The sequence below is a fragment of the Armigeres subalbatus genome, chromosome 3 (assembly GCF_024139115.2).
Source record: "Armigeres subalbatus isolate Guangzhou_Male chromosome 3, GZ_Asu_2, whole genome shotgun sequence".
NCBI lineage: Eukaryota > Metazoa > Arthropoda > Insecta > Diptera > Culicidae > Armigeres > Armigeres subalbatus.
In genome coordinates this window covers 152,109,802-152,123,276 of record NC_085141.1, presented here as the reverse complement: position 1 = coordinate 152,123,276, position 13,475 = coordinate 152,109,802, and the positions used below count along the sequence as shown (strand labels likewise).

The following is a 13,475-nucleotide window of genomic DNA, read 5'->3' as shown; positions in this document are numbered from 1 at the left end:
CTGCGTCCCTGCCGGACCTTTCCGTAGTCGAACGGCTGCGGTGGGCGTCTCCACTTCACACTGTCGCCGCAGTGCCGTGACGAGCTCTTCGACTTCGGTGATCTCGTCCAGGTCTTTAACCCTTAGATTCACCTCCGTCGTGAGTACCCTCACCTTGACCGTCTCGCCTAAGACTTCCTCCGCCAACTTCTTGTAGGCGGCGCCCTTTTGCGAGACGCCCCGCTTCAGCTCGAGGATCATCTCGCCCATCCGGGTACGTCTTATTCGACGTACGTCGGCGCCGAGTTCACCAAGCTTGACGTCACTCCTTATCGCCTTCAAGACGTCCGAGTACTTAGCCTCGTCCGCCGTGATGACTAGGGCATCGGCCCTGGAGTGATTGGCGCCTACCCTAGACTTCTTGCTACCCTCATTCGCCTGGGCCTTCTTTTCGGCCCTTGACGTCTTCGGTTTCCTCTTGTTCTTGACCAGGGTCCAGGAGGCGTCATCCCCCTCTATTTCCCTGGTCTGGTGCGGCTGAGAACTTTCAGCCTGCCGTAACCCCCGGTTTTGGCGGTACCTGGCCGGGGTTCAGCTTCCCAGCCCCACTACCCTTGTTCGAGTAGTAACCTCCGCGTTTTGGAGCGGCCCCAGGGAGCTCATCCCCTGGAGACTGTCTCCCCGTTTTTGTGTCTGCTCCGTTGGAACAGTCACCCCCGACGTACCCGCAAATACTTGAGCCTCAGTCTGGGTAGACTTTGGCACCACCGTCTTCGCTGGCACGCCTTCGGTCGATTCGACCTTGCCCGAGTCCACGAATCCTTGGACCTCAGTCTGGGTAGACCTCGACTCCACCGATTTCACGGGTATACACTTGGCCGTCCCGACCGCCCTTTCCAGCTTGGCGTCCAGCATCGACTTTCGAAGTTTCTGCAAGCTTCTCTTGAGGTCCTTGCTGATATTATGCTTCGATGACGCAAAGTCGATGATGGCGTCCAGCTGTTCCGTCGCCACCTCGAAGGCCGAAAGCCCATCGCGTTTGCGGTTCATCGCCTCCACAAGCCATGGGCCGTCAATAACCCCTACCGGCGTTTTTCTAGCCGAGAGGAAGGTTGAGTGACCCACGCTGGCGCTGCGCACTGAGCTGCCGACTATTGCCTCTGGCCTCCTAGGCGGAGACCTGAACAACCCACCTCTTGCGAAGGGGTTGTCGCCTACACTACTACCACTAATTGAAGAATTGACTTGGTTTTCCATTTTGGTCCCACGAGTTGCTCGGGAAAAGAGGTCCACCACGCCAGAGCCCAGCATGACGCGGTAAGGGACAATTACTGTGGTAGGTGCCCAGGTACCCCACAGGCTCCGTTAAAGGCCTAGCTCATTATTTCACCCCCCTGGCCATGCATCCCCTCGGCACGGGTCGCTTGACGCCTTGGGATTAGGGATTAGGGACGATGGTCCCTATCTAACTCGCAGTGGCCATGGGGAGGGGTCGTCAAGCCCTTGGACAAAGTCCCTGCTGCCCCCTCAGTATGTATGTGTGTGTGTGTATGTGTACAAAATTTTGTAGACACACTTTTTGAAACTTAGCATTGGCCGAATTACTCACAACAAGTTCCATTTGACTGTCGATCCTGTCCCATTGTTTCCTATTGAAAATTGGCCAGATTGGACTATGGGATCAGAAGTTATTGCCAAACTACTATTTTTTTATGCGCAAAACACGCTAAAAAACACCCACTCATATTGTTTAGTATTTTTTTTGCACGAGAAAGGCACCAACACCGCTAGGTGGATTAATCATGGTTTTGTCATTGATACAAACATACAAATTATTTTTCCTTGGTCGGTCAATTGGAGCCAACAATCAAGTTTCAATGGTCTTATGAATCAAAGGAGCCTAGTAGAGTTGTTCTGATGTAATGGTAAAATCATAACTCAAACGAGTTCAGTTTCTATTAAAATTATTTAAAATGTTATCTTGACCGGTCGATCAGTTGTCTAAGACGAATTAAGTACTCTCCACTTAATTCCACCAATTATTTTCGATATCTTTGCAGATACGTATTTCGACCACAACTGTGTGGTCGTCTTCAGTGTCTCGTACTTGACTCGACTTGAAGAAAACAATCGCAACTTACACTATTTATACTACTCTAGGTACCCAACTACCCAATCTAATCTTAATTGCCTACTTATTACTTGAAGAGCCAAGAGCTGCCGTTTCGCTGATCCTTAGTCAACAGCGTTGTTTGTACCTGTCGGTAGATTTCCAAACTCTCCATGGGGAAGAGACATTTCTTAAGATTTTAATATTTGATGCCGTAATTGGGTGATTTTCCTTATACACATGCTCTGCTACCTTAGATCTAAATTCGTAATGTAATCCCTTATCGTTTTCTCTTCTCACCTTACTCATTTCCGCCATATGTTCCTTGAACCTTATATCTAATGATCTTTTTGTTTGGCCTACATAGATTTTTTCACATTAGGAACCACTTATTTTATAAACGCATGCCTTAAATGTCTTAAAAAATAAAAAAATCATTACTTCTTTTGATTTGTATGTTATGAAGTCAATTTTTCTCCAAATATAAGGTTTCATATACCATTTCAAAGCATAACATTTTAGCTTTCTGATAGATTAATTTGTTTTGCACGCGAAGTTTAATATCAAAAAGTTGTAGAAGAAAAACTTTATTTATCATTATTTTTTGTTAAAAAATGGTCCTGCAAACCTAATGTTCCCAAATGTCCACTTATCTGTAGATGGGGGATTTAAATATAACCCTAGTAGCACCTTCTAGTGAGTGATTAGCTTGCGCATATTTGCGCTTTTACGAGAACGCTACAATCAAATTTGAAACAAAGATTAGAAAATGAACAACATTATTACTGGAAATAGGTTTTTTTTTTGCTATTTTATGCAAGTTGTATTGGAAATCAACAAAAAAAAATCACCGGAAATTTTTTTTTTAATTTGTTTTTTTTTTTGCGAGTGATATTTTTTGAAGGGTCAACGATGCCTTAAAAGGTTAAAAAAAGGTTCTTAAAAATATTCCTTCACATAATATATGTTGCATAGAAACAGTTCTCATTGAAAACATATTTTTGACCGCCCATTTGTATGAGAATTCCCCATAGTGCATGGGAAGGAAATGGTTAAGGTTAGTGCATGTTGCATTGCTTCACCAACATCTGTTTGACACTTATAATACCGGTACTTTGGCTGCAAGTTCCAAAAAAACTAGGTGTAGGTCACGCGAACAGAAGCGACAATAGCAATCTTGTACTTTTGCAACAACTGTATTAGGGAAGATCCATTAATTACGTAACGTCTCTAAGTAACGCAAAAATTGACAGTTTTTAACCCCCCCCCCCCTATGTCACACTTTTTGTATGAAGCATCTGAAATTTTTATATGTATTGTCACACTTTCGGCAACCCCACCCCCTGTGAGCTTTACGTAATTTATGGATGCTCTCTTACCAGTTGATTAAAAAGTATAAGATTGGTAATGTCGCTGCTGTTCGCGTGATCAACATCTCCCATTTTCTCCCATTTACGAATGTCGCAACTGCATCGCGAGTGGTGCGCATGATGGCGCACGGCTATGGCATAGATGCGCACTACTGTATTACCGGACGATTTTCTAAAGGAATTATCAAAGAAACCCATGGAGGAGGTTTTCAAGGAATTTCTAAAAACAATTATTCTCAAGAAGTTTTCTAAAGTTTCTTTGAAGAAATTACCGAAATAAAATCTAAATTCCTACAGAATTCTTAAATAAATTTCCCAAAAAAAATTCCCAAAGGCAAAAATTCCTGCCAAAAGCGTTTCTGGAGAAATTTCCAAAGTATTTCACGAAGGTAATTCCGTGTGATTTTGTCAAGAAATTTTCTAAGGTGCCCCTTAAGAAATTTCTGAAGGAATTTCCAAACAAGCCATAAAGTTTTTTTTAAGAAGTTCTGGAACAATTCCTCGAGGTGTTTTCTAAAGTTTTTGTGTTTTTTTTTATAAATTACGTGACCCTTAGAGGGGCCTTTCTCGTGCAAAAAAAGAAAATAGTATTTTGAAAAATAGTATTTTGGCCATAACGATCTGGCCAATTTCCAATAACAAACAATGGTCAGGATTCCCCGTCGAATGGATGCTGTAGCGAGTATTCGGAGAACGCCAAATTCCCAAAAGTGTGTCTACAAATTTGTACATACACACACACGCGTACACACAATCACACACACACACATACACACACACACACACACACACACACATCTCGTCACGGCACTGCGGCGACAGTGTGAAGTGGAGGCGTCCACCACAGCCGTTCGGCTATGGAAAGGTCCGGCAGGGACACAGGTAGCATTAGTTCGGCTATCTGCAGCGGACGCCTCCAAGGTAGTCAAGTTAGGGAGCGTCAAGGTGGGGTGGTCGGTGTGCCCTGTGGACGAACAACCCGAAGTTTGCTTCAAGTGCCTGGAAAGCACCCCATGGGGGGTTCGAAGTCCCCGGCGTTTAAGCGTGCTGCAAAATCACAGTGCGGGTAACGCAGCTAAACCTGAACCACTGTGATGCAGCCCAGCAACTGCTGTGTCAGACATATGCTGAATGGGGGACGGATATCGCCATCATAGCAGATCCTTACCGGGTACCCGCCAGGAACGGTTATTGGGTCACCGATGGGTCTAAAATGGCGGCGATATGGACAACGGGGAAATACCCAGTCCAAGAGTTGGTGTCTTCGACACACGAGGGCTTCGTCATTGCCAAAATCAACGGGGTCTTCTTCTGCAGCTATGCTATGCGCCTCCTCGATGGTCGATCGAGCAGTTCGGTCGAATGCTAGATTGTTTGACGGTTTACTTGATGGGGCGTACAAACTATTTTTTTTTACCGGGATCTCAGCAAAATATTGAACTTTTACCGAGATTCACACAGCCGTTCCCCAGCAAACATGTTTTTTGCCGAGATTTCTGTCAAAGTTGCTGAAAATCAGCAAAAAATTTGCCGCAACGCAGCTAACAAACCTCATTTTTGACGGGATATCAGTTTTTTATTTGCTGGGCACACGGCTGTGCGGATTTTGCCGAGCTGCAGAAATAAAAACTGATTTTGTAGGCCGGTGGTGGTAGCGGGGGACTTCAACGCTTGGGCCGTGGAATGGGAAGCCGATCCACGAATCAACGAGGGCAGATCCTGCTGGAATCACTGGCCATGTTGGATGTGGACTTGGCTAATGTCGGTTCCAAAAGTACCTACAGCTGGAACAGGGCCGAGTCGATTATCGACGTCACGTTCTGGAGCCCTGGCCAAACGAACTGGAGGGTAGATGATGGCTGCACTCCACAGCGACCACCTGGCGGTTTGCTACAGTATCGACTATACGACCAGCATTCAGCGGACGGAAGAAGGGGTGAGGCCTAGCCTCGTATGTGGAAGACATCGTACTTCGACGACGAGGTGTTTATGAAGCGCTCCGCCGCGAGCACAATACTCTCAGTCGGAGTAGCGAGCAGCTGGTAATAGTACTCTCGCGTGCATGCGATGCCACCATGCCTGGTAAAGTTCACCCTAGGAACGGGAGACCACCGGCACGGAGGCGGATGCAGCGAGCACGCACAGAAGAGGAGCGTGTTGAACGACGGTGGCGTTCGTGGCTGCTAGAGTCGCTCTGAAGACTGAGATTAGATCAAGCAAAAGCCTGCTTCGAGGGCCTGTGTCAAAGTGCCAAAGCGAATCCATGGGGTGACGCCTATAGGGTCGTAATGGCCAAGACACGTGGGGCAAAGCCCCTACAGAGCGGTCTCCAGAGATGCTGGAGAGGATCATCGCGGGGCTCTTCCCACATCATGACCCAAGTCCCTGGCCTCACTTTGTGGAGCTGCCAGGGGCCAGGGTGGCCGACGAGGGAAGAGTAACTTGCGGGAATTGCACAGTCCCTTAGTGTGAGTAAGTCGACAGGACCGGATGGTATTCCGAACCTGGCCATCAAAGCGGCCATTGCTGAGGCTCCCGATTATTCTCAAGAGGTTGTTGATACGCACGGAGGTTGCGTATCGAGTAACCAGTTTGGCTTCCGAAAGGGTAAGTCGACCGTAGACGCTATCTTGTCGGTTACCAAATCCGCGAAAATAGCTATCCAGCGTAAGAGGAGGGGAGTTCGCTATTGTGCAGTAGTGACTCTCGACGTGAGCTAATGCAGATGCGCTCCTGCGTCTTTGAATTCCCGAGTACCTGTACAAGATTCTCGGAAGCTACTGGTATACGACACGGAGGCGGGGCGGAAGTGCGTTGACATAACCTCAGGGGTTCCACAAGGTTCCATACTGGGTCCGGTGTTATGGAACGTCATGTACAAATGAGTTCTACCGGTTGTACCTCTCCAAACGTTCGCCTTGCCTTCGTGATATCTGCTTCGACAGTGGTAATCGTATTTATGTCAACGAGAACCTTACCGAGAACGCTAGACGAATTCGAACCGAAGCTATCAAGCAAAAGAAGCTGGGACACCTGGAAAATGTTACCACTCGGAACGGTGTTGTTTACGAAAATCTCGGAGAAAGTATCAGCAATTAATTTGCTTCAACAGATTGCTGCACTTAGTAAAAACCCTACCCATTAAAGATATTCTATCCTACCGATTGCTCCTATGATTCCGATCTTAACGATTGCTCCTATGATTCCGATCCTAATTATTTCCATCAATCCGTCCACTCCTAAAAGTCAAAAACTTTACAAGCATCGAACTCTGTCCTTGTGATCTCATATTCCTTGTTCTTTGCATATCCATGAATCCACTCCTAAATCTCCATGATTCTTGTCCTTCCTAAAAGTATGTTGCTGGGATCCTATGGGATGTTGTTGCTGCTGCTGACTGCCGATGTGGGTGTTGCTGTTGATGGGATGCTGCTGCTGCTGGTGGATGACTGACTGATTAGTGCTGTCCAATGAGCAGCTCGAAGTAGCTCGAAGTTGTTCCTGTCACGCTCATGCCCGTTTGTTGACAAAAAAGAACGAGCAGGACGGGAACAACTTCGAGCTACTTCGAGCTGCTCATTGGACAGCATTATTCTCTTTGAGAGGTCATTGTATGTTAAATCGACGGTATGAATAAACACCAACGTCTAACGATTATACTAAAGATGGTTCGCTATATTTTCTCTACTATGAAATGCTTATGAATATGAATGCAGTGTCATTGAATTTCAAGTGATTATTTTCTTGTTTATAATGAAATCTCGGAATTATTATCCTACTATTTCTTTTTCATTAAGTTGGCTGTGACCAATGAAACTAGAAACAATAAGGCTTTGGTCAAAAGATATTTTAGTTACTAGATAAAGATTGTCGCTTCGGTTCCCTTTGTTCTGCTGTCCGAAACATGTGTGGTACGTACCTGTCAAATCGTATGGATTTTCCTTCTTTGACATTTAGCTCCCTATCCTCGCCAGCAAAAGTTGTTCCGGACAGCGACGACAGCGACAATCTTTATCTAGTAACTCAAATATCTTTTCTTTAGTCCGATTCGTGAATCAAAATCGAATTAAACTTAAAAGTGACAGTACAAAAATTTCCCTGCTCGCAGAGCAAGATTACTTTTGACAGATATTGAATCATTTTTGATAGATGTTTTGCAGATGGGTGGCACAACGCCATGTTTTTGTAGCCAACATATCAGTATAAAATTCATGATAGTATGTGTTTTGTTTACAAACATCACATTTGATTTTCATTAGGATACAGAACTGTCAGTGGGATACGGTTGCGCAATGTTGACTGCAAAACAAACCTATCGTGTGAGATAGGGATGTCACCGGGCTGATGTTTTGTTGGTCTTGCTGGGTAGCACCAGCCATTCTTATGAGCGGGGGATTTCATAATTTCCGAACTGTCACTTTTAAGTTTAATTTGATTTTGAATGAATGTGAATTAAAATCAAATTAAACTTAAAAGTGACAGTTCGGAAATTATGAAATCTCCCGCTCATAAGAATGGCTGGTGCTACCCAGCATGACGAACAAAACATCTATCAAAAATGATTCAATATCTGTCAAAAGTAATCTTGCTCTGCGAGTAGGGTTATTTGGAAATTTTTGAACTGTCACTTTTAAGTTTAATTCGATTTTAATTCACGAATCGGACCAAAGCCTAAGTCATTACAATATGTGGACTACAATAAGGTAAAGACAAAGGTGCTGTTTGAAAGAGATGGCGCCACAACATTTAAAGTAAAATGAATTTCCTTGTATGGACAAATCATTCGTTCTCATCAACTACTCATCGCATCAATATGAAAGCTAGGTCAAAAACCAACAAATAATTTTTAGATGTTTTGTACCCACGACTTGTTTTGCAGTTAAGGAAGGAATAATAAAAGAGATTTCATTGTACCTCCATACTAAATTCTATCTGTTTACTGTTTACAAGACAAAGACCGCAGACAAGCGGTATTCTGCAATGATATCTTGTCCGATTTTAAAGCAACTGTTTCAGGGGTACCACAAGGCTCGGTTCTTGGACCTATGTTTTTTTCACTTTACATCAACGATCTGCCTATAGTGTGTTGGACTACTGTACTGTACATCTTTTTTGCTGATGACGCACAGATTTATATTTCCACACAAAATAATACTGAACTGTCTACCATTGGCGATTTAATGAACCGTGATCTTTGTAAACTAGTGCAATGGTCTAAGGAAAACCTTCTGCCAATCAACTCTGATAAAACAAAAGCAATGTTGATATCTAGACGGAAAATTTCTCTACATCCTCCTAGAATACTTATTGATGATGTAGAAATTATGTATGCGACTCGTGCCACTAGCTTGGGAATTGTTTTTACAAGTAGTTTAGATTGGGACTCCCACATTAATATGCAATGCTCAAAAATTTATGGCTGTCTCAAAAAGCTTAACTTGACAACCAAACATTACGACTGCAAAACAAAACTGCGATTATTTAAGCCACTAATTCTACTACATTTTATCTATGGTGATTTCATATACTCCAACGCGTTGATAGGCTAGATCGATAAACTTAGAGTTGCTTTAAATGCTTGCGTCCGTTATGTTTACAATCTCTCTCGCTATTCGCACGTATCCCACTTGCAGAAATATTTAATTGGCTGTCCATTTATAAATTTTTATAGATACCGGTCATGTATGAATATGTTTAAAACAATAAAAACTTCTACACCTCATTATCTTTATGAAAAGCTTGAACCAAGATTTTTTATGTACAGGTTATCCGACTTGTCAATATCCCCAACTAGGCCATCTTGGATTTTTGTATGGAATTTATGCTCGTTTGTTTACGTTTTGCACTGAACATGTATGTTCCCCCACCCGCGCTGGTTATTCCCATCTTCTGACGAAGTCGGATAACCTGTACATAAAGAAATCTTGGCTTGAACCTTTGAGAGGAACTCGAACGAGAAGCTTTAGAGTGTCTCAACATAGCTCTTCGTACTACGGCCAATCGTTCTTTGTTAGGAGCATTGTAAGCTGGAATAGTTTGCCAACCTCTATTAAACTATCTCACTCCAAAAAACACTTCAAGAAAGATCTCCTGCAAAGTTTCCAGTAGCCGGGTTAATACAGTTAAAGAGAACATAGAGAATAGTAGTAAGATAATGATGTAGTAATGTCTAAGCCAAATACCGAATTGTAACACTAAAAACCCTGATTAATCCACCTAGCGGTGATGGTGCCTTTCTCGTGCATTATAGAAATAGTATTTTGGCCATTACTCTTGAGCCCATAGTCCGATCTGGCCAATTTTCAATAGGAAACAATGGTAAAGTATTCTGCGTCGAATGCAACCTGTTGCGAGTAAATCGGTTAAGAATAACTGCCTAAAAAATGAGTGACACCTTTCTATAAAAAAAGTAGTATTTTGGCCATAACTCCCGAGCCCATAGTCCGATCTGACCAATTTTCAATAGGAAACAATGGTAGAGTATCCTGCGTCGAATGCAACTTGTTGCAAGTAAATCAGTTGAGGATAAGTACCTGAAAATGAGTGACATTTTTTTTGGGTTGGTGCACAGACACACACACACACACACACACACACACACACACACACACACACACACACACACACACACACACACATACACACAGACATCACCTCAATTCGTCGAGCTGAGTCGATCGGTATATAACACTATGGGTCTCCGGGCCTTCTATAAAAAGTTTGTTTTGGAGCGATCATATAGCCTTTACCGTGTACTTAGTATACGAGAAGGCAAAGATATACTGACGCTAACCGCAAGTCGAGCACACCTGTATATGGGCCTCCATATACAGATGTGCTCGACTTGCGGTTAGCGGCATTTTATATCTTAAGTTACATGAATTTCATCAATAAATAAATACGACGGTGTCTTGAGGTTGAAGTTCCCGGTGGGTGTGGTAATCGTCGGCTTCGCTGATGATATTACGCTGGAGGTCTACGGCGAATCGATCGAAGAGGTGAAGTTGACTGCAGCCCACTCGATCGTAATTGTGGAGTTCCAGGAAGTTATAACTGGTTCACCACAAGACTGAAGTGGTTGTTGTTAACAACCGAAAGTCGGAGCAACAAGCGGTGATAAGGGTAAGCAACTACGCGGTCACCTCTGAACGCTCCATCAAACTCTTGGGGGTAATGATCGACGATAAGTTCACTTTTGGTAGCCACGTCAATTACGCCTGCAAGCGTGCCTCCACAGCTATAGTGGCATATGGCATTGTCCCGGATGATGTCCAATAGCTTTGCGGTTTATGCCAGCAAGCGCGCTAGTGTCGCTCTGTCCATACTGAGGTATGGGGGTCAGCTTGGGGCACGGCCCTGCGTATTAACCCTACTACAGAACGAAGTTAGAGAGTACGTTTAGGCTCATGTGCCTAATAGTTGCGAGCGCGTACCGTACCGTGTCGCACGATGCACTTTGCGTCATCACCGGTATGATGCATATTGAGATAGGAGATAGGTACGTGGGTCAAGAGGCGCCATGGGGAAATCACTTTCCACCTGACCCAGGTCCTTACAGGCCATGGTTGCTTAAGACAGTATCTACACCGGTTCGGACACTCGGCCTCACCCAGGCGGGCTACGAGCCCGAGCCCGGGCGGGTCCTCGTCAAGGCTGGGGCAGGCGTCGGCACTGCGTCGACATGCCCCTCTGTGTGTTGGCGAATAGAACAATTTGGGGTGCATCATCATTCTTGATACCAGCCGTGCAGAGGGAAGTAGGCGCGAAGTCGATTTGGCAATTTGGCAATTTTTTTTTTCAATTCTTAAGAGTGATAGATTATTTTCTGAATTTAAAAAAATCCAAATTTTCAACGTCTGTTGTCTGTGATTTTTTCATCAAATGCTGTGTCTGGTTTTCTAAGGTTGTCACTGGTTTTGTTTTCTGCATCTGATAGTAAAAAAGAATTTAAGTGTCAAATATATTTTTTTTTTGTTTGAGAATTTCCCCGCGTGCTGCGTCTGGTTGGCTAGTCACCGGACAGACAAACAGGGCTATTATATATATGATTTTTTTGTGAGAATTTCCCCGCGTGCTGCGTCTGGTTGGCTAGTCACCGGACAGACAAACAGGGCTATTATATATATATATATGATGATTGGTTAAGAGCTCTTTCTATCAAGGGATTATGATTTATACATTTTATTAATATTATCCATAAAGATAAAAGGAACCTAATTGCCTATTCAGTTTGCGCGCCTAATGATATGATAAAGAGTATCTTGATGTCAAAGTTTACTCATGTTATTCACATTTTATATGATATCATTGTTTATTGTTTATTGTTTACTTCATCAACAGGCTACATTGAGCCCCAATGATGGTGGTATTAACCTAATTTTGTAATATAAATGCTATATAACGATGTCAAATACCTAGTAATCTGTATAGGCTAAACTGCCGTGAATCGCATATATTTGTTCCATATGAATAGGAAACCCAGCAAAGATGGGACAGATGTGCGATTCACGGTAGTATAAGCATGGTAACATTCAAATACTTCATTACGAAAACCTGAGATACTCTTTTTACAAGAGAAATTGCAAAAATTACGATAGCTGATCCATTCTACCACATAGTAATGCCATTTGCTGTTTGCCTATACATCCTGAATAGTTGACCCTTACTTTAGGAAACAACCGCCGGTCGCAAAAAAACAACACTATTGACGGACAGCCAGGATCCACAGGAGCGCAAGCCTGATCACTCAAAAGATGACTCCAAAAAGAGGACCAACAAGGAAAAGTCTGACAGCAAGCATTCAAAAAAGGTAAATCTTCATACTGAGGTTAAATTTATGACAGAAATTTATTCAATATTTACCCTTCAAATGTGGTTTGGTTGCTGGGGTTTTTTGTCAAAGCATATGTCAGAAAAATATTATTTAGTCATTCTGTTCAGTTCTAACTTTTTGTGATTCCTGTGTAGTTGAAGCTATGCCTGCAACTTACAGTAGTCATAAAATTGTTAGTAAATCTAATTGGCGCTTTGATGTTGCATGAAGAAGAAGAAGCAGAAAGATGATAATCGAAAAAATCTCCACGGGAAACCATACGAAGAAATTTTTAAAACTCTTCTCAAAAATTCTAGAAGCAATTTAATTAAAAACGGTAAGCAGTACGGGGTTGGACTTTTCTTCTACTGTGTATTAAGTGTAATATCACAAAATAAAATTTCGAATAAAAATATTGTGTTTATTATACAGTAGAAGAAAAGTCCAACCCCGTACTGCTTACCGTTTTTAATTAAATTGCTTCTAGAATTTTTGAGAAGAGTTTTAAAAACTTCTTCGTATGGTTTCCCGTGGAGATTTTTTCGATTATCATCTTTCTGCTTCTTCTTCATGCAACATCAAAGTGCCAATTGCGTTCCTCTATTGGATTGAAATCCTTGAAAAAACAATGTAAATTTCTTTCCCCTCCTACACGAAAATCTGCTAAATATCTTGAATAATCTGACACTTGTTACTGTCGTTCAAAGAACTTTTGATTATGATTAATAAACCAAGTGAAAAGTGTGTGCGCGTGCCCAAAGAAAACCAAATTCACACCTCATGCGCATCTACCTCGGCCACTGACTGAGAGATCAACGACAAACAGGCTGAGCAAGCACGAGCCAATCAATGATTCAGTGCCGAACGAACCTACGCCCAACGATTGACCACCAGATCAGGAAGTTCCTGTAAAGAGCGCATGAAATAAACCATTTCAGGCGGAGAGATTGTCGCAACACACAATAAAAGGGTAATATATCTCAATTTATAAGGTTTCCATTAAAAATGTTTGGGAGCCTTGGCGTAAGTATGCGGTTAGGAATTCGTACATCGTATTATATTTGTTACTATTTGAGACTCAAAAATTTAATTTGTGTATATGCCGAGACTGATCAGGGAGAATATAAAACGTTTATTGTATAACATTTGAATTGCTAATCTACTTTTTTCCATTTAGGGCCAATAATATGTGCATCTCATATTT

At 42.8% G+C, this 13,475-nt stretch overlaps 1 protein-coding gene across 3 annotated transcripts in view; it reads left to right on the top strand.

Annotated features, from left to right (window-relative positions):
- Nucleotides 1-13,475, top strand: part of LOC134224243 (arginine/serine-rich coiled-coil protein 2) — a 125,848-nt gene that overhangs the window by 65,294 nt on the left and 47,079 nt on the right. For 2 of the 3 annotated variants that reach the window (XM_062703569.1, XM_062703567.1), the window contains exon 2: nt 12,131-12,268. The exons of the other annotated variant lie outside the window; for it this stretch is intronic. In XM_062703569.1, the coding sequence (XP_062559553.1) occupies nt 12,131-12,268 (138 nt within the window). The remainder of the gene's footprint in view (nt 1-12,130; nt 12,269-13,475) is intronic. 3 annotated transcript variants of the gene reach the window in all.